General features: G+C 40.2%; 1 protein-coding gene across 2 annotated transcripts in view; it reads left to right on the plus strand.

Moving 5' to 3' along the window:
* The window catches only part of PTPRM (protein tyrosine phosphatase receptor type M), an 806,716-nt gene that overhangs the window by 285,174 nt on the left and 493,679 nt on the right, over window positions 1-27,863 (plus strand). For both annotated transcript variants that reach the window (XM_034995810.1, XM_034995812.1), the window contains exon 3: window positions 11,987-12,258. In XM_034995810.1, coding sequence (XP_034851701.1) covers window positions 11,987-12,258 — 272 coding nt within the window. The remainder of the gene's footprint in view (window positions 1-11,986; window positions 12,259-27,863) is intronic.

Raw genomic sequence — 27,863 nt, forward strand, 5'->3', positions numbered from 1 at the left:
TGTATTTTTGCTGATGCAAATTGCCTCTTCATATCATTTGCTATTTATTTATTGGTATATTGATGTTGCTGCTGATTAATTAATCCAACAAATTCCTTAAATTCCAGGCTGTTCTGATCATTTATAAATTTGATATTGTATCATCAGTTCCATGTGGAGGCCAGCTTAATTTTCCCTCCTGACTCACGTTGTTGAGTTTTTTTTTTTTTTTTTTAATTTTATTATATTATGTTAGTCACCATACAATACATCATTAATTTTTGATGTAGTGATCCACGATCCATTGTTTTTGTATAATACCCAGTGCTCCATGCAGTACGTGCCCTCTTTAATACCCATCACCGGGCTAACCAATCCCCCCTCCCCCCTCCCCTCTAAAATCCTGTTTGTTTCTCAGGTCCATAGTCTCTCATGGTTCATCTCTCCCTCCAATTCCCCCCGCCCATTTTTCCCTTCCTTCTCTTAATGTCGTCCATGTTATTCCTTATGTTCCACAAATAAGTGAAACCATATGATAATTGACTTTCTCTGCTTGACTTACTTCGCTTAGCATAATCTCCTCCAGTCCCATCCATGTTGATGTAAAAGTTGGGTATTCATCTTTTCTGATGGCTGAGTAATATTCCATTATATATATGGACCACATCTTCTTTATCCATTCATCTGTTGAAGGGCATCTCGGCTCTTTCCACAGTTTGGCTATTGCGGACATTGCTGCTATGAACATTGGGGTGCATATGGCCCTTCTTTTCACTACATCTGTGTCTTTGGGGTAAATACCCAGGAGTGCAATTGCTGGGTCATAGGGTAGCTCTATTTTTAAATTTTTGAGGCACCTCCACACTGTTTTCCAAAGTGGCTGTACCAACTTGCATTCCCACCAACAGTGTAAGAGGGTTCCCCTTTCTCCACAACCTCTCCAACATTTGTTGTTTCTTTCCCTGTCCATTTTTGCCATTCTAACTGGTGTAAGGTGGTATCTCAATGTGGTTTTGATTTGGATTTCCCTGATGGCTAATGATGATGAACATTTTTTCATGTGTCTGTTAGCCATTTGTATGTCTTCTTCAGAGAAGTGTCTGTTCTTCTCGACCATTCTCTAACACGATTCACAAAGATAAACTCAAAGTGGATGAAAGACCTCAATGTGATACAGGAATCCATCAAAATCCTAGAGGAGAACATAGGCAGTAACCTCTTTGACACCGGCCACAGCAACTTCTTTCAAGATACATCTCCAAAAGCTAGTGAAACAAAAGCAAAAATGAACTTTTTGGACTTCATCAAGATAAAAAGCTTCTGCACAGCAAACGAAACAGTCAACAAAACAAAGAGGCAACCCACAGAATGGGAGAAAATATTTGCAAATGACACTACAAATAAAGGGCTGGTATCCAAAATCTGTAAAGAACTTCCCAAACTCAACACCCAAAAAACAAATAATCAAGTCAAAAAGTGGGCAGAAGAGATGAACGTTGTCGAGTTTTGATATCTCCTCCTTTCTGCCCTCCGATCAGGCAGTGCGGGTCCCTGCGTGGCTCTGGCTTCAGACCCCAGCCAGACTAATGAAATATCTTCAGCAGAATCTTTGGTTCCTTCTTCAGGATTATGGGGAACTCTCAATCATGGATGTTAACAGAACTCTTAGAGTGTTTTGGAGAAATATTTTTTATAACAAAGAATGATTTAGCTAAACTCCTCTTGAGTACCACCAGCAGGTTTCTGTTAAACTGAAAATGTCAAAGATGATGCATTTTTAAAACAGTTAAGTTTGGTTTACATTTTCTATAGAAGCTAACTGTATAATTTCTTCTTAAAGCAAGACATGGTTTAACCTGTTAGCAGATATACATGTGAAAATAAAAATCATCTCTAAATCAACACTAATTTAGGCAGACGCTGATATTGTGACGGTTTGTGTCGTTCTGAGATTTAGAACAAAAACGAACTCGTTTCTAAAGATGTCAATCAATAAAAAACCTGACGTATGGGAAATTAAGCAGTCTCTTAAGAAAGTTCTGAACAGTATACCTGTCACTTCTCCATTGTACTTGTGGCTTATTTCCCAAGATACAGTCATTAGCATCAGCAGATAGTTAAAAGGTTGTGTTTGCTTTACTCTGTGTTTGTTTTTTATTTGGAAATTATAAAGCACACACATAGTATTTTCCAGCTAAGGCAGGAAAGCAGTTTGGATGACATGCTGTAACATGAGTTAGTTCTCAGTAAAGCTTTACTTTTCTTATGAAAGGAGAGCACATTACTTCTCTGGATGGAACCCCCAGAGTATCCTCCATTTGCCCTGAGCCTCTTCATTCCTTCTTTTTTTTAAATTTCTTATTTAAATTCAATTTAGTTAATATATAGTGTATTCTTAGTTCCAGAGGTAGAGTTCAGTGATTCATCAGTTGCATAGAACACCCAGTGCTCATTCCATTACGTGCCCTACTTAATGTCCATCACCCAATTACCCTATCCCTCCCACTCCTCTCCACTCCAGCAGCCCTCAGTTTGTTTCCTATGATTAAGAGTCTCTTATGGTTTGCCTCCCTCTCTGTTTTTAGCTTATTTTATTTTTCCTTCCCCGTCTCAAAACTTTTTTTAGAACAGTTACTGGTTGACAGTTCTAAATCCACAAATTTTACAGGCCCTTGAGAATGTTGATAAACGTAATGGATCGGATTTGTTAATTCTGTGCATTTTTTTTTCTTTCTATGCTGAATACCAAATATCTAAAATATGATTACAGCTAAGCTCTGAGGTTCTTGATGGAGGAATTGGTCCAGGTTTTATTGTTCATAGTTTTCAAAATGCCCAGTATATAATGGGCGCTCAGATGTATCCCACTGTGGCTAAAAGTGACCAGGTAAGGCTAATGAATTTATTTTGGGCAGCTCAGTATTTTATGAATAATAAATAATATAAATACCCATTTAGTTATGCTCTGAATCACTAAGCTGACAATTGCATATCTTTTGGGTATTTAATATAAATATCTTGAAGCAAGTGTTTTACGCGCATTTTCAGTATATGCTATGTTTATGATGCTTATTACTTAGGTGTATGCTATGCTTTAGCTATGCTTATTATTAATTTTATAGCACCTAGATTGCTGTGGCATTCCCTTGGGGAGAACAGAGTGCTGGGTCCTAGCTGGTCTGACTTGTAAGAAGGCTCCTGCCAGATGGGCCCGGCCCGTCCCCTTCTCCCAGTGAGAGTGCCACCTGGACTGGGGAAGTGAGGAAGTAGCACAGTTAATTAGGCAGTTTTGCTGGGGTGTTCCTGTGAAATGGTGTTACTTCTTTACCATCTTACTGTATGTTCACCAGCATATTAGGACTGTGGCCAAAATTAGTGCACCTAACAAATCGTCTCACCATTTGTAATATTGGAGAATCCAAGAGAAAGACAAGAAGAGAGAGGGCAAAATAGAAAGGTGGATATGATATTTGGGTGAAAAAATAATTTTTTAAATTAAGGTTGTACTCTCTAGTGGTTGCAAAATAAATATTTCATGTTTATACCAGGTGACATTTTTGAGAGGGGCATAGAAGAGGCAGTAGGTGAAGAAGGATGCATGACACCTGGTCTGCAGAATATGGATGTGGCTACGGATGTGGTTTCATCGGGCTGGAATGGGTGCTAATAAGTGTTTTTAAAGTGATGGTGGCACCTCCCCGCAGAGGCTTTGTTCCTTTGGAGTTTGCTCCCTGAGTTCATTTATTTCTCCACAGGCTTTCAACTTCCTTATTTCACAAGGTTTCTCATCAGAAAGACTTATTCTTTAGGACCATTGTTAGTGCTGGCCGAGGGAGCAGGAGGAGGGATGTAATCTGGTTTTTTGGTATTTGAAGGATGAGATCAAATTTAAAATTACAAATTAAAAATATACAGCTCTCTTACGAAGGCAGCAGAGCACAGTGTAGATCTTGTTCGTTTTGGTTATTGGGAGAGGAGTTGCGGTATGATCTTAAAGCATCCGTGGACTGTGGAGTCAGTTGTGGGTTGCTTGCGCCCAGCATTCATTTACTTCTGTACATTGCAAAATGAAATAGTAGAATAGGAAATGTGAGTATAATACACATACACATCATAAGAAAAACATTTCTTCATGGAAGTTTTGTGTCTGTATGTTTGTGGGTGTATGTATATAATGTAGGTATGCACAAATAACATCACACGTGTATACTGGGGTGCATATACAATATTTTGGTACCATGATGGGGCCACATGTTTGAAAAATGTTGGTTTTAGAGCATTTCATTTAGAGCCTGAATGTGAAAAATTCAGATTCCCTTTAGCTCCATTAGATGCTGTTGGTGGACCCTTTGATGAGCAAACTGTTCTCTGTGTTTCTGTGGGTCTTTACTGTTGGGGGGATTTAATGAGATGGGATACATGCAGCCCCTGGCCCAAGCACTGGCTGGCACATTTGATTCCCTGCATTCTCCTTTTCTCCTTAAGAACAGCCAAGATATATTCTTGGAGCTCTCTCCCTCTCCTCCTTGCCTCAAACCTGGTTCTTTTCTGAATTCAGCCTTGCTGCTACCTTTCCATTCCCCATGATTATATTTGCCTCTTCTCTCTCCACTTGCTTCCTATTCTTCCTTTGTGTTTTCTTTGACCAATTTCTTTCACAGCCAAAGGACTTGGCTTGATAGCCTTCATCTTTGGGTTAAGAAACCAGAGAATTTTTTTTCCTTCCTTTCTTTCAACTTGTCAGTCTCAGTCTTTTTCTCCCACGTTAAGAAAAAAATGTACACTTGGGTATTTGGGAACCCGGCACGCTATACAATTCAAACTTCAAGCCTGTGCCACTTGGTGTGGTGTGCACATCAGAGCTGGTCAGCACATTGTTCCTGCCCATGACCGCTATAGAAATTGAGAGCAAGTCTTTAGAAATTTTATAGAAATCTGACAGTGTTTTTACATTTATTTAGTACAATAACAAATTTGGGCTTGTGTTTTGCATGTCTTTTTCTTCTTTTTTGGAAATCCATGTTTATTGCATTTTACATACATTTGATCTGAGATGTGTCAAATATTTTTTCAAAAATGGTCCTTTATCGTAGATTGTTCGAGAAGCACTTCTCTAGATAACTGAATTGTTACAACTGGTGTATATAATAGGTCAGAAGAAAAAAGAATGGCTCTGTAAACTAGAGGCAGGATGTACACCTGCAAAGATGCAACTTGTAAGCTTTCTGTTTAGCTTTTGGATTTTAAATCTACAAATTTGAAGACATGGTCACAGAGGAAAAAAAAATGAAGACAAAACAGCCAAAGTAAGAGAAAAGCTAATGAGCAGTGTGCTTTTACTAAAATTAAGAGGCTTAAGAAGTGAATTTTATAGTGGCATTAATAATACATTGTGGGGGTGGGAAATTTTCCCTTCTTGCCTTTGTCAGGGAGGAAAAATTTTCTCCTGAGCTTGAAGGTTTTTTTGGCTGGTCTAAGGATTAAATTGACATGAGACAGATTAACAAGAAAAAGTAAACTTAATTACATATGTACGGGGGGGGGGTTCCAAAAGATTATGAAGCCCACGGGCAGTCAGGTAGTTGAGGCTTATGTGCCCTTCAGAGCTAAGGAGAAGGGAGTGGCTGTCAGGGACTTCAAAGAGAGAAAAGACAATTCACAGGAAGATGAAAAGAGTAAATGTTTGGCAAACAAGTGTTTGGGACACAGAGAGGAATGTCAACAAACAGACTTTTCTAAGTTCCTCCCTGTCCACTACACCTAGTTCATATTATACAGTAATTACCTGTGGTGCTGGCTTACCCACCAGAGCAGCTCCTCTATCTAAATTCTCTTAGGCATTTAGGGGGAAGGTCAGAGTTTCTTCCTGAGCCTTCCATTTCTTCAAAATAATCTATATGTCAAAGAGACACACATTGGGGTAGCCAATTTTGCTCCTCTGCACCTTCTAGGTTCTTTGGCTGGTCTAATAATTAAATTAATATGAAACAGATTAACAGGAGAAAACAAACAGAAGGTTAATATTATGTATGCTTGCTGTATATATGGGAGAGACCCTAGAAAAGAAACTTTTGAAATGGCTGAAGCCATCAGCTTGAATACTGTCTTCAGCTAAAGACAGAGGATGTTGGAGGTGGCGAGTCTGGGAAGGAAAAGCACAGTCAACAAGTAAGGTTGTTATGTAAATTTAAGCCTTTTTCTTCATTGACAAGAGTTTCTAGAAATTTGGTTATTCCCCTCTTCCTGGTAGAAAGGGAGACACTGTTACAAACGGAGCTTCTGATAAGTGTCTCTCAGGCAAGGGTAACTTCTACTCAGTTTTGAGAGCTTCACCTGTTTGTGCTGTTTCTTAAGAATAACCAACTACTACTAGGTATTCATCCAAAGGAAACAAACATAGTGATTCGAAGGGGCACATGCACCCCAGTGTTTATAGCAGCAATGTCCACAATAGCCAAACTGGAAAGAGCCCAGATGTCCATTGACAGATGAATGGATAAAGAAGATGTCGTACACACACACACACACACACACACAATGGAATATTGCTCAGCCATCAAAAAGAATGAAATCTTGCTGTTTGCAATGACACAGATGGAACTAAAGGGTATTAGGCTAAGTGAAACGAGTGAAAGACAATTTTCATACGATCTCACTCATATGTGGAATTTAAGAAACAAAACAGAGGAACATAGGGGAAAGGAAAGGAAAAATAAAATAAGATGAAAATAGGGAGGCAAAGCATAAGAGATGCTGAACTCTAGGAAACAAACTGAGGGTTGCTGGAGGGGGGGGGTAGGTGGGGGGATGGGGCAACTGGGTGATGGGCATTAAGGTGGACACTTGCTGTAATGAGCACTGGGTGTTATATGAACTCATGAATCACTAAATTCTACCCCTGAAACTAATAATACACTATATGTTAACTAAATTGAATTTAAATAAAGAATTTTAAAAAAGAGAGAAAGAAAAAAAAAAAAAAGAATAACCAGCTTAAAATAATCCCCATGCCAAAGAGACACACTTGGGGTGGAAGATCTGCTCCCTTTCAAGTTCATAAAATGCTGCTTCTCCACCAGCCAAAGTATTTAATAATGCACATAATTCTCTCTTCCTGCTGGATGATGGAAAACGCTCCCTTTTTTGTTGGGCACACAAAGTTTCTGAAAAGTACGAAGAGAATTCACGCAATTTACTTAGCTTTTAAAAATCTAGAGCCTCTACCACACGGATGCAAATTTTAATGATGGGGTAGAAGGGAATAACTAATTCTATCTAGCTGTTGCCACTGTCACAAACAATGATGGAAGATAGTCCAATCAAAAGCATTTGCCAGTGGATATGATTAAGTTAAATTTAATTCACCTGAAAATTCAAGAATGCGAATATCGCATGTTCTCATAACGGAGTTTTCCTTTTCAGAGAACCAAAATAATTATTCTTAAAGACCTTCAAAGCGTGCTTTAAAAACTGCCCCTTTTGAAGCCAGCTCTGTTAGGTGGAGTTCTTTTCATTTGCCTGAAATGTTATAGTCTCTACTTCCTCACTTGTGACTTAAGGGTGTTTTGTTATTCGAACACAAACAGAATTTCTATGCTAATTTGAATTCTGATTTCTTTTATTTATTTGCCCAGTTGGAGTGTTTTTTGTTGGGAAAAAAAAATTTGATGTAAGGAAGTACCTACTGAGGGAGACCCAATTAGTCTTTGAAAATGCATTTCCTCACAGTCAAAACATTGAAGCAGGAGGTGAAAATTAAACATTCAGCCATATAGGGATATTTTTAAAAACAGACTTAATAGTCTAAAATTGAATATAAATGCCTTGGATCCTTTAAACATTGGCGAGTTGACTTTCCTTTCATAGCCTATAGGTGATAAATTCAATTAAAAGGCATCTCTTCCCTCCCACCTGCCATTTCTGTATGCACAGCTGTGCGTTTACCCCCAGGATTCTGGGTTTGCCAGACTGTGCTAAACATAAGTGTTCACACTTTCTCATGTAAACTCACTAAGACAATAATGTAGCACTGTCAGGAAATACTTGCATTGGCTGAAATGTCATCTTCTCTAATTCGAAGCCATGAGGATAAGTCCTCATGACCACACATAGAAATAAAGATCATCCTCCCAGAGCTTAAATGTAGAGGCAAGATCAACTGTGTTGAAGGTTTTGTAACCCTTCAATACTAAAGTTACTCTCTCATAAAGAGAGGAAACTTAAAAATTACCACTTAGATGAAATAGGATAAGACCAAGAAGGTTGTGAAGTGGGCAGGTGGAAATATATCTGCTAAAGAATTGAAGATAATTTAGAGAAGCCATGCATTTGGATCAAGTATGAGGAATACAGAGTAATAGTAATGCTGATCACCCACAATTTTTGAGCTTGTGCTATTTGGCAAGCATTGTCCTAAGTGCCTTTATACATTAATCATTAATTATGGGGGCTACATAAAAATACCAATTGAGAGACTCTGGAGGAGAAAAAAAAAGGAACTCTCAGGTGACCATACCCCAGGGAAGGGTCTTGGTAAAGGGAGACTTTTCTTCCAAAAACATGTGTGTGTTGACCATAGTGCTGCTCAGGTGGCTTCTCTAACTGTTGAAAGGAAGAAGAACTTTGCTTGTGACCAGTCCGAGCAGAATTGCTTCCTGAAGCCAGAACAGGTGAAGAAGATGGTGTGAATAGAGCTGGCGCGTCCTCCAATACCACACCTGTGTTCTTGGAAGATCTCTGACTCATTTCGCAGAATCGCAAGTGATAGATTTTGTGAGAAAAATGGGGCTGGGGCTGGCCACTCAAAATCTATGCAATAGCTCTCTAGCTGGAGAACCAACAAAAACAGTAACAGCCCTTCTAAAAAGACCGGTCCCATCAACTTCCATCTGGCCTTCAGAATCCCAGTGACTCCATTCTTCGCCCTGTACCCTGAGGCTCTGGCTTCCTCTTTCTACTGCAGTCAGTCCCTTCTAATAGAGCACTTTCTGCCAATCTAAAAATAGGATCCAAGGTTTGTCTTCTTCATCAGTCAATGTTCTTTCCTTTTCAACTCAGGAGGGGGGCCAAAGCTCCACGGTTTCTTTCTCTGTTCTTGCAGTTTCCCAGACAGCTTTACAGAAACCACTAAACTTCTTGCCACTTCCTCCCCTGAGTGAAGGCACTTGTGTGGGACTGGAGCTTTGTTCAAAGGTCATCATGTAGCCCTTTATTGAGATCAGTCATAAACTTTAATGTCCTGCCGAAAGTCACACATGAACCCAAGGGACTTCTCTGTGGGATGGATGTCATGCCCCTATTTGCTAATCCATTTGAGCTAATCTGCATTACAGAAGCATACCCAGGTAACAAAACAGACTGTATTTTCTGGCTCAAAAAGGTTTAAAAGGAGAAAGGAGTATAAAAATTACGATCATTTGTGTATTTGTAACTTACAATACCTGAATTTCACCTTGACCTCAAGTTAAAAATTTCTGTATACATTAGACAGCTCAAACAGCTGAGAGAGCATTTTGTGCTGGAATGGTGTAATATGAAGGACTGGTTGCACAGCTAGGGGAATAGTATTTTAGGGATTCCTGGTGATTCCCTGAACAGTAATGGTAGGAAGCTTTCCAGTTTATACCAACATGTGAAAAGAGACTTGTCTGTTTCAGCTTCATCCAGGCATCCAAACTCGATGTCGCAGGATACAGGAAATACATGCTTTTGCCATCCTTTGCGTATTGTCCTGTTTACCATCCATGGCTGCCTGAGTTTCGCTGATGGAAACACTACAAGAAATACTTTTCTTGTACTAAAGGTTTTGGTGATTCAGTGTTGACCTCAAGGCCATGTCATGGTCGGCCCTGTCAGTAGGAACATACATTGTAACTATGTTGCAGGTAACAGAGCCCCACATGATCAAATACAGAATATATCAGCTTATATTTACTCAGAAAAGTACGATTTTTAAGTCGTGTTATAAACACCAACAGCCAGCTTTAGATTTGTGATGGGGTTGGTCTACCCTGCATATTTTGAAGATTTTTTTTTTTTTTTTACATTTTATAGACTCTAGTTAACCCGAATCATTTCAGTGATGTTCTGTTGCCACCTGTCTCCTCTCTGTGCCCCCCAACTCATTCTTAAGTCACATTTGTAGTTCTTCCTTATTACTGGAATATATGTTCCATAGATAACCCTTCCCTTGTGGCTTGGCTTTCATATTTCCAGGTGCATAACATTCATCTTTTGAAAAATTGCTCTATTTTCAAAGAGCAACTGTAATTTTCCTTCACTGTCGTGAAGGGGTTTTGTTTTCTTCATATACGCTCAAACGGCACATGAAGAAACATGGTGTTATTGGAGTGTAACAGGGTGAGTAGTGGGCTGGAAGCTCAGAGGCTCGAAGTTTTGGTTTGACCACGAACTCATCCTAAAACCTGGATAAACAGCTTCCTGATCTCTCTGTGACTCAATTCCTGTTTGTCTTGAATGCCATTACCCTCAGCTCCCCTTACACAGGGGCACTGTAGGGGTAACAGCTGAGGGTAAACATTGTCTGATATCCCTTAACAGTAGCCTATTAATTTATAAAAGATGCGCCTACATTTGGGTTTTTTATTTTGTTCTCATAATAATTCTTTGGGAAAGGCAGTCTTCTTTTGCTGCTTAGGAAATCACAGCTTATAGACAAGAAAAAAAATCTACACTTGTTCTAGTAGTGTATGTATGTTTTTGGTATCTGTTGAGTGTGTACTAAAATACAAACACACACAAACATACATACACACATACACACGTCCTTGAAAATTATGGTTCACAATATGGGAAATTTTAAAAAGAATACTTAACAGGGGAATAGTCTCCTCCTCCCAGTAGAAAGCACGAATCCAGCCATATGTGAATAGTATTTCTTTTTTCATCTTTATGTTCCAAATTTAGGTGTTCTTTCCCCTCAGAGTTTCAATACATTTTTTCCTGTCTGCCAAAAAGGCTTTATGATATTCTGTTTTCTGTTTTATCTCAAACATTTTGCTTTTATCTTTCTTTATATTTACATAAAGACTTTATATTTACATAAAGAAAGATGAAAGCAAATATATGATATATAAAATTCATACAATTATTTTAATTGCCATTTCTGTTGATCTTAGACATGGGGAGGGCCCGAGTGACACAGCTGATGCCAAGGTATCTGGAAAGCTTGGATCCACGTGGAAACTCTTCAGCAGTCATGGGTGGGCTGGTGCTATGGATGTAAAGATACACATTGCTCATAGAGATTTCTGAGTATGACCATCCTCTGATTGGCACAATGATTGCATCAGTAGGCTCAGTCATACTGGCCATGAAAACACCTCCACTATCAAGAAGTCATTTGTTGTGGCAATGGGGGAGGGGTGGTGGCAATGAACTGCAAGAAAGTTATATTACATTAGCAACAAGGAACATCATAGGGCCAGTAAAGTCTTCTAAGATTCCACAAATCAGGCCAATGTGTTCTCTCTCTCTAGGTTACACGAGAATATTAAAGGGGCAGCAATTGCCAAATGGTGGAGCTGTTAGAGAATAGTGTTGTCCCATAGCACTTTCTGAGATGATGGAAAGGTTCAGTATCTGTGCTTCCCAGTGTGGTAGCAATCAGCCACACGAGCCCATTCAGCACTTGAAATGTGGCTAGTGTGGCTGAGGACCTAAGCTTTTAATATTACAGGTTTTTACTTAATTTTAATGTAAATAGCCACATGTGGCTAGTGACTACAAGATGATCAGTGCAAGATAGTAAATTATGCATATTTTTGTTACTTAGGAGACTAAACGCAGTAACTTCAAGGGAACTTTCCATTCACTGATCTTGAGAATTCTTTGAGGTGAAAAGCGGTGAAAGAGATGGGGCTCTCAAAGCCTAAGTAAGATACGTGACATTGCAATGTCAACCCACCATGTAAATGATGGTGGCTTTGAGAGATGACCAGAAAGTAGTATTTCTGGTTGTAACTCTCCTTTGATTTTCTTTCCACAGGCTCTTTCATGCTGGTGAACACATCTGGGAGACCTGAGGGGCAGAGAGCCCACCTCCTCTTACCTCACCTGAAAGAAAACGACACCCATTGCATTGATTTTCACTATTTTGTATCCAGCAAGAGTAACACTGCTCCTGGGTTACTCAATGTCTATGTGAAGGTCAATAATGGGCCTTTGGGGAATCCTATCTGGAACATATCTGGAGACCCTACCCGCACGTGGAACAGGGCAGAACTGGCCATTAGTACATTCTGGCCTAATTTTTATCAGGTATGCTCTTTGTTTTCATTTCCTGTTTTGATGCATCTTCTAACTTCTGAAAATACAGATTTTGTATTAGTATAATCAGAGAATGTGTAAGAAGTGTAGGTATTTTTTTAATACTGATGTTAGGGAAGCTTGTGCTATTTGATAGGGAGTGTATTAAGTCTTTGTATGTTACCTTGAGAAATGAGTAAAGAACACCTTTCAAACTTGTTTATGCATATATTGTTTTAAGAAAATAAAAGAAAAATAAAAACAAAAATGTTGTTTTAAGTAACCCGAAGCAGGACAGGAAGCGCTATCTGCAAGTGCTATATTAAGTGGGCCATATCGGACCCACAGAGACATAGCACCTGATTCTAAAAGAGGAGACTCCTTTGTTCATGAGTTGCTCTCAGGAGTAAGTGAATCGTTAAGAAGTGAGCCTCATGGACCAGGTAGCAAGGTGCAGGGTCCTGTTCCCATCCCTGTAAGCAATGGGAAGAAAAGAACATATGTAGGATAAGTCCTTAAGTCCTTGTCATGGAGGGGCTGCTGTCCTGTTATTTGCGATGTTCTGTTAAGACCCACGTTACCCACTTGGAGTTCTCATTGAAAGTAACTAAAGGGTGGAGGCCAGGAACAGTTAAAAAGTGGTACCAAAGCAACCCTGAGGTCTGACGTCATGTGCCTTTCTGGCGGAGAGTGACTTGTATCACAAAGGCATCTGGACTCAGGATCAAAGGTGGAAAAATCGTGACAATGGCATTTGGTGCTTTTTTTCCTTTTGTCCACAGCACCTTTAAAAAATAACTTGATTTTGAGAGTACTCGATTAATTTCAAGCTAAAAGGATTCATTAGGAGGACTGAGATATTTTGCTTTTCTCTTTCTTAATTCCTTTGGCTTGCTCAGGAGCCAGCTGGAACATGGATCCAAGATCATCTCTCAATTTAATTGAGGTGCTTGGCTAGACTCAGGGAAAGGAAAACTGAGTCTCCTCAAGGGCTGCTTGTCTTCCTAATGGCAGGAACAACACCCAGGAATCATTCTGCAGGTTTGGTGTTTATTAGGGCAGATACATCAATCCCAGTTCCTCTGCCCCTGGATTTGATAATGGGAATAAATGGGCTGTCACTCTTGTGCCTGATTTGTCTGTGTACCCTTTTACCTGCAACAATTTCTAAAATTTAATGATTGAGAAATTCATGTGTCTTGAACAGTACACATGTAAATTGTTAAAATCTTTTAAAGGTACTCTTCTTTTAAAAGTGTTAAAGATTTAGATAGGTCTAAATTTAGCAATCTCCTGTTAGGAATTCATCCCAAGGAAATAAGGAAGAATGGTTCCAAATAATTAACTACAAGGATTTTCATGGCAGTTTATTTATAATAATGAAAAATCAGAATCAGTATTATTTCCATCATTAGAGGTTTAGTTAATGTATGTTACCTCAGTACAAAAATGCATTTTGCAACAATTAAGAATAATGTCATGGAAGACCATTTAATGATCCACTTAAGCTTATGTTGTTAAGTGGAAAAACTGGTATAAAACAATACATTCCACAATTTAAATTTTACATATTATATTTTTTAATTTTAAAATTATATTTATATGATTAAATATATATATAAAATAATGTGTGTATATATATTATAAAATGAAGACTGTGCTGAAATAAACATATTAAAAAGTGGTATCTCCCTAGCTAATAGGGTAACAGGTGATTTGAACTTTTTTTCTTTATACCATTGGTCATATTCTAAATTTTCTCCAATATATATGTACTGTTTTTATGTATAAAACCCCAGAGTAAAGTAAAAAAAAAAGTTTTTCTTCTACAGGGAAAAATCTCCTATTTAATAAATAACCTTTTTTATAACTATATTAGCAATCAGTGGTATAATTTAAAAAAATATGGCCTCTGGGACAAAATTTCTCCATCCATAGTACTAAAATGGAAGCAGGGGAAGTGGGTTTGGTTAAGCTAGGCTTCCAAAGACTTTCATATGCTGGACTAAGTTAAGAGGCTGAGTGTTTTTAGAAACTTCTTTTGGAGAAGACCTTCCCAAAGTAGAGACGGCGTAGGTGTGTGATGTTCCCACTGTCCCCCTGGCACCTGCATTAGGTTCTGCCTTCGCCCCCAGGCATCTGCTGGATGGAGGCAGTGGGACAAACTTCTAGGCAAGATCAGAAGGTAGGTCTGCTCATATGTGCTCTGATTTTCCTCTCTTTCACCTTAGCACTGCCTACCCAGCATCTCTAGGAGTGAACTCTCTTGGGCCACTCAGAGCCTCCAGAGTACAATGCATTGGTTTAGTTTTGACCTTGACCGCAATCCAGATCTTAAAGTTGTATTTTTGCTTTTGTGTAAACTCAGGCTATGACAGAATACCAAAGACTGGGTGCCTCAAATGATAGACATTTTTTGTTCATGGTTGCAGAGCCTGGAAATCCTGCATGATTCTCATAGATTCAGTTCTTAGTGAGGACCCTCTCCCTGCCTTGTAGATGGCCAGCTTCTCTTCTCAGAGGGTACTCAGCAGCCTTTCCTCTGAGTGTGTATCTGGAGAGAAAGAGCTCTTGTCTCCCCTCTGCTTCTTATTAGGATGCTAACTATGGGGGCTCCACCTTCATGACCTCATCTAAACTGAATTACCTCCCTAAAGCTCCATCTCCAGGTATCATCACACTGTGGTCAGGGCCTCAGCATATGAAAATGGGGAGGGACACATCATTCGTCCATAACAGCCTTGGCACACCTAGCTCAGACAGTTGAAATTAAAGGAAGGATTTAGTTTAATGGTCTTCGGAGATCAGCCTTTAAAAAGGAATTCTGGAACTATACTGGAAGTGAGGTGGTCTTATATATTAGGCCATTGTGATTTCCAATGAATTCTTCCTTTCTTGGGCTCTTTTGAATAAAATATTTTGCCACCCCCATTGTGAACCTCTGACCCCATCCCCCAGGCCCACCTACTTCCCACTGTCACGTCTCTTACGTAATGAGCAGTGCATGACTTACCAAATCGAATCAGAACCTAAGTCTCACTCTCTCTTTTTGGTTCACTGGTTGATTCATTACGAATAGCTTTCTACTTTGGATTTAAAAGTGGATTTGTAGAGATTCTTTAATACAGCACTGCTAAGTTTTTAAGAATCTGGTGATCAAATCTGTAAAGGGTTCAGATCCACTGGAAGTGCCCTTGTTAATTTAATTTCTGAGCTCTCCAACCAAACATTAGTTTTTAAAGTTGTAAAGGCATAGTGAAAGGCATATTTCTCTTTTATCTGCTGGGCAGTAAACATATTGAAATCATTACCCTGACAGTAACACAAGCTATCAGGTAAATGGCACTCTGTAGATGCTACAAGAGAGATGCCAGCAGGAAACCTCCCAGACACTAAGCAATAGGCCTTAAAATCACCATGTAAGACCTAATGAAGTTTCCCATTTGGGATGAGAAAGGCAAACCGTATTTACAAAGGTGAATAAGAAGGAAAACACCTACCAAATCCTGTTTCCACCCCTGGCCCAAGGTGTCAGCCTAACTGGAGATGACCAGAAAAAAAGCTAGAAAAACCAGGTGTCTATGCATGGGCATCACCGCCCAAGGAAGGAGCTTCCTTGCATATTGTGGTCCTCAGTGCATTGTGTCTTTATGAGAAGAGGGCTGTCATATCCTGATGCTCTTAAAAATGTGAATCATGCCTGAGCCCATTGCACTAATTTCCCAAATAGATTTACCTGTAAGAAGTTCTGTGCTACTCTAAGGATGTGAGTCTGCTCTATGTGACTATAGTTAACCCTTGAACAACATAGACGTTAGGAGCGCCAACCCCCCATGCACTGGAAAATCCATGTATCACTTTTGACTCCCCCAAAACTTTACTAATAACCTACTGTTGATCAGAAGCCTTACCAAGAACATAAACAGTTGATTAACACACATTTGTATGCTATATGTCTTAATACTCTGTTCTTATAATTAAATAAGCTAGAAAAAATGTTATTAAGAAAATCATAAGGATTTCAGGTCTCACATTTAGGTCTTTAATCCATTTTGAATTTCTTTTCGTGTGTATGGTGTTAGAAAGTGGGCCAGTCTTTTTTTTTTTTGCATGTAGCTGTCCAGCTTTCCCAGCACCATTTTTTGAAGGCTTTCCCCATTATATATTCTTGCTCCTTTGTTATAGATTAATTGACCATGTAGGTGTGGTTTATTTCTGGGCTCTGTCCCATTCCATTGATCTATGTGTCTGTTTTTGTGCCAGTAACATACTGTTTTGATTACTACAGCTTGGTAGTATCGTTTGAAATCTGGAATTGTGATACCTCCTGCTTTGTTCTTCATTCTCAAGATTGCTTTTTGGGTTTTTTTGTGGTTCCATACAAATTTTAGTATTATTTGTTTTAGTTTTATGAAAATGCTGTTGGTATTTTGGTAGGGACTGCATTCAATCTATAGATTGCTTTGGGTAATATGGACATTTAGCAATATTAATTCTTCCAATCCATGAGCATGGGATATCTTTCCATTTGTTTGTGTCGTCTTTAATTTCTTTCATCAGTGTTTTATAGTTTTCAGAGTACAGGTCTTTCACTTCAAAAAGGAAATATGTTTGTAGTGCTGTTCTGTTGTTACTGAAAAAAATCCGGTATAAGCAAACTCACACAGTTCATGCCTGTGTTGTTCAAGGGTCAACAGTATTACATTTTGAATCACAAAATATAAAAAATATTATTCTGGTGTCAAGTGAACATGGTTAATAATAGTCAACATATAAATGATGGCATGTTTAGGAAACAGGCTATTTCTGGGCTAGAAAGCTGCGGACAAGATAGTAGGACATGAACATCTGAAGGAAGTGGGACCCTTGAGAGACCCTCTCTCAGTGCACAGGGAATCTGCTTCCCCCCAGACATCACCTCTACATTAGAGAATTTAGGCTGCAAGATACAGTAGAGAGATCTAAAACATTAATACAGAGTGAACATATACTTGAAATATTACTATGTTAAAGTATTTTATATTCGTATAGCACTTTATTTCTAAAAGATGCTTTTCACATTTTATTAAGTAGCTTTGATAAAATGAGTTAAGATCGATGAATTAACTGTTTTAAAGGAATTTCATATTATAGTATTATTTGGAAATGGGTAGCATCATAGTATAGTAGAACATATGATTTGGGTTAAACAGAACTGATTTAAATATCAGCCCTGTTTACTACAAGTTTGGGCAACTGACTTAAACTTATGGAACCTCACGAATTAGGGAACTAAATATAAAGGCAGTGCAGGGTGTAAAGAGGAATGGCAAAGCACAGTTAGGCTATTCTAGCCTTTCCATAAATAGTGGTAGTTTATTGAGATTAAGATTATGGTAGACAGAACAAGGGGAATAGCTAATATCTGAGGGCTTTCTCCCTAAGTCACTCTTTAAATGTGTTTAGTGGAATGGCAGAAGGTGCTCAGTGAAAAAGGGTTACAGGAATGAATCCTTCCATGAAAGTAGGTGAAATAAAGTGAACTAGGTTTCTTTCCACCAGAACATTCCAGAACTTACTGTCATATAAAAATGTGAGGTGAGGTTTCCTGAGTGTTTCTGGTATCAGCCTGCTCTGGACTTTCTACCATGGGAAGCAAGTGCTCCAGATAACTCCATCTGGGGGACTGACACACTGGGCTCCTTCCCTCTGTCCTGTCCTTTACTCTCTTTTTGGTCAGGATTGCCCATTGGGTTTTGGCTACTACCCACTAGTTTTTTCTCAACTTGGTCAGAATCTGAGTTTTGCAGCTGTTGGATTTGGAGAGGTTTTCGCTAAAAGTAGACACCACTGCCCCATGTACTTTTGCTAAATAGTAAGTTTCCTTGGGCATCTCTTGTTTTCCTAGTCTTTCCCCTAACATTATCTTAACTTGGCATTTATAGAGTTTCAAAATGTTTCTTGGCAAAGTGTTCTCACCATAGCAGTCATTCTTTGTAGATTGTCCTATTTTTAGGAGAATGGTATTCTGCAGGTACAAATCACAATGGTAACCTGCATGGAATGCACCTAATTGTAGGTTAATTGCTGTTCATTAAAACATAAATTGTCAAGTATTTGGCGATTAACACATATTTAATTTCTTAATTACTGTTTGTCCTAATTGCTGCTACTTAGAACCTGCTCCTCTGTTGGGCGGCAGCCGTGAGCACTGCCAGCTGCTTGTTTTCATAAGGGCACCTGGGCTGCAGGACCACTTCCTTTGATTTAGACCTTGACTTCTTGCCATGTTAACAATAGTATTTTCCTCTCACAAGCACCTTCTTGCTTTATTGTGCTAATGAAAAAAGAGAGAGAGAGAGAGAGAAGGATTCAATTTTGATTCTGTATCTTCCTCTTCTCTCTTTTTTTTCCCACCCCTCACATTTCTGGAGGATATCTATCAATTTCTCAGGGTTCCTAACCCTGCCTGTACCCAGAGATGCCTGGGGAATGACCTACTGATGCCTTCTGCTTTTGGAATATAGTGATCATGAATCCAGTCAGAGGCAAAGGAAGCAGTGATCTTTAAGATAAGTGGTTGCTTTGAAAAGAAAAAAAATGCATAGATGGCTTAAAGTCCCCCCCCCCCCCCCCCCCCCCCCGTGCTTCTCAAGAAAGGGGTTGGGCTGGGACGGGTGGGTGGTGATAAGAGGGAATGTGAGGACCAAGTCAGAATGATGAGTCTTACTATTTCTTTAGAGTCTCCCAGTTAAAACAAATTCTTAGATGTATGGAGGGTCCTGGGAGAAGAAGAGGCATGGATTCCAGCCACGACCTGTTCTAAATTCTCTGTGCAGTGAGGACACAAAGGATCTTGGACTTTGGGAGAGGCTAAACCAAGATCCGCCCTTTTCCAGTCTGACATCTTGCCTGGTAGATGAGGAGCTGAGAGAGTAGGAATGACTGGATCATTCCATCTTTTCACATTAAACTCTAACCTTTAGTCCCTATCCAGCCGCCTTGGATTCTTTGCTGTATTTGCCTTCAGCCCACTTACTTTGCTAGAAAGTCATGGAAAGCTACTCTGAGTGGCATCAGCTCTGTCTACATTTGCTGCACATATCACTGACCGATCTCTCACAGCCACTAACTCAGGAAACAAATGGCTTAGCCCTGAGCACTGCTCTGTCCAGCTGCTCTATCCCAGGAAATCCTGAGGGGGCTAGACAAATCCAGAGCATAGACCCTGACTGGCTTTGCCAACACTCTTGCCCAACAAACTTGGATTAACTCCTCACAAGAGAAGCCAATAACTCCAGAGAAGATGGTTTGGAAAAGAGAAAGGGAGAAATTTATGTTGGGTGCCAGCAGCCTGGCTAGGTGGTAAGCTCAAGCCTTAACAACTGGTCTGTCTGCCCATAAGATGGACACCTAGAGTTTTACCAGAAGAGAATCTGCGGTACGTGCAAGAGAGCAGGCAGAGAGCATGTGATCATGGTTGGGGGTCAGTACGTGTTCAGTGGGTGATCATGGTCAGGGAAGGGGACATGTGGGGTGCGGTCTTCTAGGCATTTTGCTGCTATCAAGGCTTTTTTAGTCTGGTGGTTGGAATGTTCCAGTTATTGCAAAATGTTTTCATCAGTGCCTCAAGAAAGTTCGATAAGAAATTAGAACAGTAAGGTAGACCAAAAGAAGTGGATTCTGGGGAAGACAGTGGAGTAGGGGAACCCTAAGCTCACCTCGCCCCATGGATACACCTAGATAAAACCTAAATTAGTGTAAATAACCCAGAAAATGACTCGAAGACTGCAGAACGGGCTCTCCATAGCTAATTATGGAGAAGAGGCCACTTCAAAAACAGTTCTCCAAACTGGCTCCAGGTCTCCCACAAGCACACCCAGGCAGACCTTGCTAACACCACATGCCCGGTCCTTGCCTTCTCCTGTGGACCCGTCTCTTCTAACCCGTCCTCAGCAGGAGACCATCCTAAGCAGTGCCAGAGGCATGACAGTGTGCAGGCAGCACTGGCAGGGGCCAACACCACTCCAGAGTGATTCCTGACCTGGGGAGAGGGGAAGATAACGACACACACCAGCCCCAGCAGCAGGCTGAGGGTAGACATGTGGTTTGCCTGCAGGTCCTACCCACCAATGAAAGTCTTTCAGGGGACAGTGCAGGGAGAGCACCCTGCCATTCGGTGTGACTGTAGCTCTGGCAAACATCTGGTCTGACCCAACTCAAGTGCAAGGCAGCTCCAGAATGGCCCCTTAACAGCACTCTAGGGACCAAACCCTGCCCACAACAGGCAGAGAGAGCTATTGTGGATGACTGGCCTGAAGGCAAATGCAGCTCAGCCACAACAGTATGGCCCATGCCACACAAGCAGGAGACACCTCTGAAGTGCCAAGTTCTAGTGAACAGGGGACATTGCACCGCAGTGCAGTACAGGACCTCTTGTTCATAAGGCCACTATTTTTAAGAGCAGGAGACATAGCTGACTTTCTTAAAACACAGAAATAGACACAGAGTTAGACAAAATGAAGAGTCAGAGAACCATCTCCCAGATGAAAGAACAGGACAAAATCACAGCAAGACAGCTAAATGAAATAGAGATAAGCAATATGCCTGATAGAGAATTTAAAGTAATGGTCTTAAAGAAACTCACCAGACTTGAGAAAAGAGTGGAGGACCTAAGTGAAACTCTCAACAAAGAGATATAAAATATAAAAAAGAGCCAATCAGAGATGAAGAACTCAATAACTGAAATTAAAAATACACTAGAAGGAATAAATAGCAGATTCGAGGAAGCAGAAGAACAAATCAGTGAGCTAGACTACAAGAGGAATGGAAAGCAATCAAGCTGAATAGGAGAAAGAAAAAAGAATGAAAAATGAGAATAGGATTCCATGATCATGGATTGGAAGAATTAATATTGTTAAAATGTTGATATTACCCAAAGAAGTCTACAGATTTAATGCAGTCCCTATGAAAATACCAACAGCATTTTTCACAGAGCTAGAACAGTCCTAAAATTTGTATGGAACCACAAAAGACCCCAGACAGCCAAAGCAATCTTGAAAAAGAAGACAAAGCTGGAGGCATCAGAATTCCAGATTTTAAGTTATGCTACAAAGTTGTAGTAATCAAAACAATATGGTACTGGCACAAAAATAGACATATAGATCAATGGAAATGAATAGAAAGCCCAGAAATAAACTCATGATTATATAGTCAATTAATCTTTGAAAAGAAGAATATGCAATAGGAAAAAAGCAGTCTCTTCAACAAATAGTGTTGGGAAAACTGGACAGCTACATGCAAAAGAATGAAGCTGGACCACTTTCTTACACCATACACAAAAATAAACTCAGAGTGGATTAAGGACCTGAATGTGAGAGCTGAAACCATAAAAATCCTAGAAGAGAGCACAGGCAATAATTTCTCTGACATTGGCCTTAACAACTTTTTTGTAGATATGTCTCTGAGGCAAGGGAAACAAAAGCAAAAATAAACAATTGGGACTACATCAAAATAAAAACCTTTTGTACAGCAAAGGAAACAATAAAAAAAAAAAAAAACCCTAAAGACAACCTACTGAATGGGAGAAGGTATTTGCAAAGGATATATCCAATAAGAGGTTAATATCCAAAATATATAAAGAACTTATACAACTCAACACCAAAAAGCCAAATAATCCAATTAAAAAATGAGCAGAAGGGACGCCTGGGTGGCTCAGTCGGTTAAGTGTCTGCCTCGGCTCAGGTCATGATCCCAGTGCCCTGGGATCAAGTCCCGCATCAGGCTCCTTGCTCAGCAGGGAGCCTGCTTCTCCCTCTCCCTCTGCTGCTCCCCCTGGTTGTACGCTTGCTCACACTCTCTCGCCCACTCTCTCTCTCTAACAAATAAATAAAATCTTTAAAAAAAAAAATGAGAAGACATTAACAGACATTTCTCCAAAGAAGACATCCAGATGGCCAACAGACACATGAAAAGATGCTCAACATCACGAGTCATCAGGGAAATGAAAATCGAACTTGCAATGAGATATCACCTTACACCTGTCAGAATGGCTAAAATCAAAAACACAAGAAACAGCAAGTGTTGGTGAGAATGTGGAGAAAAGGAAACTTCATGCACTGTTGGTGGAATTGCAAACTGGTGCAGCCACTGTGAAAAACAGTATGGAGGTTCCTCAAAAGATTAAAAATAGAATTACCATATGATCCAGTAATTCCACTACCAGGTATTCACCCAAAGAAAACAAAGAAACTAATTCATAAAAATATGTATCCTTATGTTTTTTGCAGCATTACTTACAATAGCCAAGATAATGGAATCAACCCAAGTGTCCATTGATTGGTGAATGGATAAAGATGTAGTATATATACACTATGGAATATTACTCAGCCTTAAAAAAAGAATGAAATCTTGCCATTTGCAACAACATGGATGAATCAAGAGGATATATCGCTAAGTGAAATAAACCAGTCAGAGAAAAACATATACCATATGATTTTACTCATATGTGGAATTTGAATTCATTTAATTCAAATAAAGAAAGGAAAACAAGAGGCAAAGCAAAAAACAGACTCTTTTAACTATAGAGAACAAACTGGTGGTTGCCAAAGGAGAGGTCGTGGGGGATGGGTAAAATAGGTAAAGGGGATTAAGAGACACACTTAACATGAATAATATATGGATTTTTGAATCACTCTATTGTACACCTGAAACGAATGTAACAATGTATGTTAATTTTACTGGAATCAAAAAATAATATAAATTTAAAAAAATAAATAAAAACAATAGGTTTCAGTTAGAGCATGAGTTAAGAGGTCTATTTCTGGGTTTGACTGTTGGAGCTATAGTTGAGCAAGAGGGCTTGGTGACCATGCTCCACTGTTAATATTCCCTTCCATTTTTATGGGAGGGTGGCTGCCAGTCTCAATTTAGCTACTTCCTGCTGGACAGGGAAGATGGAGGGGTTTTTCAAAGTGGAAGGGATGTACCTGTTGCTGTATTAATTATTTCTGACTCATTAAAGCGTGTGAATTGAAAGAATATAGCTTAGGTACACACCACAAGGTAAGCCTGAATCCCAAATAGAACCCTGCTACTGAGAGTAGAATAGCCAAGCCCATTTTGATTATTTCTTTGAGGACAGACTTTATATCTGTTGGTATCCATGAAAATAACTGTGAAAACCAATATCTGATTCCTTCCCCTATTCTGTCCAAGAAAGTGGTGTGCTGGCCCATGGTTATTGTAACCATGTACTTTGCCATCTAGTTTTCTTGATGCTTCTTTCTACCTCTGATGAAGCATTAATATGGACCCAGCAAGATGAATTAACAATGACACAAATTCCCTGTTGCTCAGCTAGGATATACTCTAGAGCCATACAGTTATCCAGGATGACTTTAGCAGGGGAATCTAATGATGTATGATCATTAGCCACGTTGGTTAGAATTCAGGGCAAGTTGTGAAGCACATGTTGATGTGCGGCAACCATCCCCCTCTCCCCACCCCTGCCACGGCAACAACATATGACTACAGAAATACGCATCCCCAGCAGGTATGTTGCCTGGGAGGTCATGATCTAGTCTGGTGAATACCTACAGGGAGCTGGCCCAGTGCTTATTTTTTTGAGCAGGGTGAAGGGAGAAGGCAGTCACCCAGGTGACCAGAGAGCATCTTTCATATATCAGGAGCACTTTGTCCAATAAAGGTCACATTAACCATTCTCAGATTTTCGAGAGCCTCGGGAACCTCATTGGTATATTTTAGATAGGCTTGATAAATCCTCTCCAGAAACTCGCAGGGATCATCATTTAATTTTTGTTGAATTGCCTCGACTTTAGTAAGCCTTTTTTTGCTTTGGCACCCTTCACTTTAGTCCCATTAACTTATACCTTCAGCAGTGGTTCAGATGAACCATTCCTTCAGCAACAGTTGGGTCCCAACCAGTTTTGGCCACCAGGACTGCCCCTGCCGGTAATGGGGTATTACCTGGATTTTTATCATACACATGCCAGCCACTCACTAGGAGTTGCTAATCGGCTGTAAGGAGCATACTTCACAGAGTCTGCATATCTGCCTAAGGAGGCTTATCAGTAGCAAGAATAGTAGTGAACAATTCAGACATTTTCTGAGGGTCCTCTCTACGAAGTATGGTTTGAATTTTTCCAATTGAAAAGGTCTGAGATAGAGAAAGGATTGTATGTCCAATAATATCTGGCAGGCTGTCTCTGGGGATTCATTCCTACAGGATAATGCTACCAAGGAAATGTCCTGTTCCAAATCGGGGTGCCTCCTGACCACATTTGGTGTCCTGGAAGGTCTTGAAAGGGGAGAATGTTCCTGCCTCCAGGGGCATAGCTAGGAGGAGGAGAAACTGGGGTAATTGGAGCTCTGTGATTATCCACATTTGGGACCAGTAGAAGTCCCAGGGCAGGGGGTTCGAAGATTGTAGCAACCCAAGTTTCTCATTTTTTCCTCATTTGACCTGCTGTCCTCACACACATTCACCCCTGGCTTTCTCTCAGTAGGCGCACTATCCTCACATGCTTTAACCTCTGTTTGTCTTTGCATCATGAGCTTAGAGCCTTTATGTGCTGAATGTCTATTACTTAACAGCTTAAAAGCCTGAACATATGGAATTTCATTTCATTTGCCAGGTCTTTGACAAAATAATTCTAATTGGAGGATAGGATGGTAATTTAGAGACCCATATTTTTCCTCTTATTCTAGTCCATACATGGGCCATGCAGTGTTGCAGTAAGAAATCATCTTCCTAGTCATCAGCTTACAGCTATATGTGGATGGTGCTGCCACAGTGCCAAGGGACTGTCAGACGGAACAGAAGTAGTGTTTCCCACCCCAGAAAGGGAAGAAAGGAATGAGTAGGAAATGAAAGAAACCAAACCAAACAGAATCCTCTTCCAGATTCCTGCAAAGGGAAGCTGAATTCCTCAGTGAGATGAAGTTGGGGACGATTAGTTGTACAACCATGATTTTACGCCACTGGGTACCAAGTGTTGGACAGTTTAGCCCTAATGTAGAAATCAGAGGGTTCCCGTCAGCACTGGTATAACTTCTCCAGAAACCCGAAACTCAGTGCTTCCCAAATCTGTTTCTCTTTTTCAAATCACGCATAAAGCGGAAGCTGGGTCAGCAAGGGCAAGATAGGACCCTCCCTCACAGGTGGTCTCAGGGCAACTGCTGGGACTTGCTCTTGGCCGCCCGCCCCTCAGAGGCAGTTCACCCGCAGGGAGGGGCTGAGGCACCTACTTGGTCAGGAGTCTGTGAGATGGATGATCACCCACCAAAGCAGCATGCCCTTCCTGGCTGGCTCGCCAGAAACTCTTATCCATCCATCCACCTGTCATAGCCACTAACTCAGGAAAGAATGAGTGAGTCTTAGGGGCTGTATTGGCCAACTGCTCCTATCCCACCTGGGGAATGCCCAGGAAACTGGACAGATGGGAAGCACAGCTCCTAGCTGGGTCTGCGCATACTGGTCCTGACCAAACTCGGATAAACTGGCCACAAGAGAAGCAGATAACTCAGGAGAAGAGAGTTTGGAAAACCTCTGGGTGCAGGCAGCTGGGGGTGGTGGCATGGATTGGTTACCAATCCACCTCTCCCCAGCAAGATGGACATGTCGAATTTACAGGGGTGGATACATTGTACCTTGCACATAGAGAGTGTGATGATGGTGTGTTTAGCCACCCCCCTACCCTTCCTACCTCTTGGATGTGGCATCTTCTCCATAATTAGCTGTGGAGAGACTGTTCTGCCAGTCTTCTGTTGTTTTCTGGGTTATTTACACTGATTGCGTGTTACCTAGTTGTATCTATGGGACAAGGTGAGCTTAGGGTCCTCCTACTCGGCTGCCTTTACGGGAAGTCCCTGTCCTCTGCATTCTTTGCTTAAAGAAGAGGAATAGTATGTTTTAAGAAATCAGTGGGGACACACTTGGCTGTCACGTTAGTATGGACCTAAAGCTGCATTTGGGAAGTGGATCGATTCACGTGATGGTTTTTCACCTTCAAGGATACTACTTTTATTTATTTATTGTTAAAATCTTACCACATCTCTGAGTTTCATTCTCAGCTTGCATTTAGTATTTGACGATCAAGGATAAGTACTTATTCGGGGTTAACATCTCATACTTCTCTGTGGCCTGTGGATCCTTGCTTATCCACACTTTTCTCTATAACTTTACTATTTTTTTCCTCAACCTTAATTTTCTTCCATATCCCGTTTTATAGAATGTATATTTGAGCTATTGTTAGAAAAGATTTGAAAAGAATACTAGTTATTTTTAAACATGAAAGGAAAAAAAAACAGAAAAGTGAGGAAAGTCATGTTTTTTGGTTGAAAAGTAGATGAAGTCATATGAGAATGAGCTAAATGAATAGGCGTGACCAAGCACCAATAATTCACTCCAAGGAGAATCTTGCTAGCCTTTGAATACCTTTAACTTTGGGAAAGTAGCCTTTTATTTTATTTTTTTAAATTTTATTTTATTAAAAAAATTTTATTTTATTATGTTATGTTAGTCACCATACATCGTTTTTTTTTTAATATGGTGAATAGTTCTACTTTTTAAAATTTTATTATGTTATGTTAATCATCAAACATTACATCATTAGTTTTTGATGTAGTGTTCCATGATTCATTGTTTGCGTATAACACCCAGTGCCCAATGCAGTACGTGCCCTCCTTAATACCCATCACCGGGCTAACCCATCCTCCCACCCCTGCCCCTCTAAAACCCACAGTTTGTTTCTTGGAGTCCATAGTCTCTCATGGTTTGTCTCCCCTTCTGATTTCCCCCCCCTTCATTTTTCCCTTCCTTCTCCTAATGTCCTTCATGCTATTCCTTATGTTCCACAAATAAGTGAAACCATATGATAATTGACTTTCTCTGCTTGACTTATTTCACTTAGCATAGTCTCCTCCAGTCCCAACCATGTTGATGTAAAAGTTGGGTATTCATCCTTTCTGATGGCTGAGTAATATTCCATTGTATATATGGACCACATCTTCTTTATCCATTCATCTGTTGAAGGGCATCTCGGCTCTTTCCACAGTTTGGCTATTGCTGCTATGAATATTGGGGTGCATATGGCCCTTCTTTTCACTACATCTGTGTCTTTGGGGTAAATACCCAGGAGTGCAATTGCTGGGTCATAGGGTAGCTCTATTTTTAATTTTCTGAGGCCCCTCCACACTGTTTACCAAAGTGGCTGTACCAATTTGCATTCCCACCAACAGTGTAAGAGGATTCCCCTTTCTCCACAACCTCTTCAACATTTGTTGTTTTTTGCCTTGTCAATTTTTGCCATTCTAACTGGTGTAAGGTCGTATCTAAATGTGGTTTTGATTTGAATTTCCCTGATGGCTAATGATGATGAACATTTTTTCATGTGTCTGTTAGCCATTTGTATGTCTTCTTTGGAGAAGTGTCAGTTCATGTCTTCTGCCCATTTTTTTTTAAAGATTTTATTTATTTATTTGACAGAGACAGCGAAAGCAGGAACACAAGCAGGGGGAGTGGGAGAGGGAGAAGCAGGCTTCCTGCTGAGCAGGGAGCCCAATGTGGGACTCGATCCCAGGACCCTGGGATCATGACCTGAGCCGAAGGCAGCTGC

Source organism: Mirounga leonina, unplaced genomic scaffold, assembly GCF_011800145.1.
Source record: "Mirounga leonina isolate KUSES-001 unplaced genomic scaffold, KU_Mleo_1.0 Mir_93, whole genome shotgun sequence".
NCBI lineage: Eukaryota > Metazoa > Chordata > Mammalia > Carnivora > Phocidae > Mirounga > Mirounga leonina.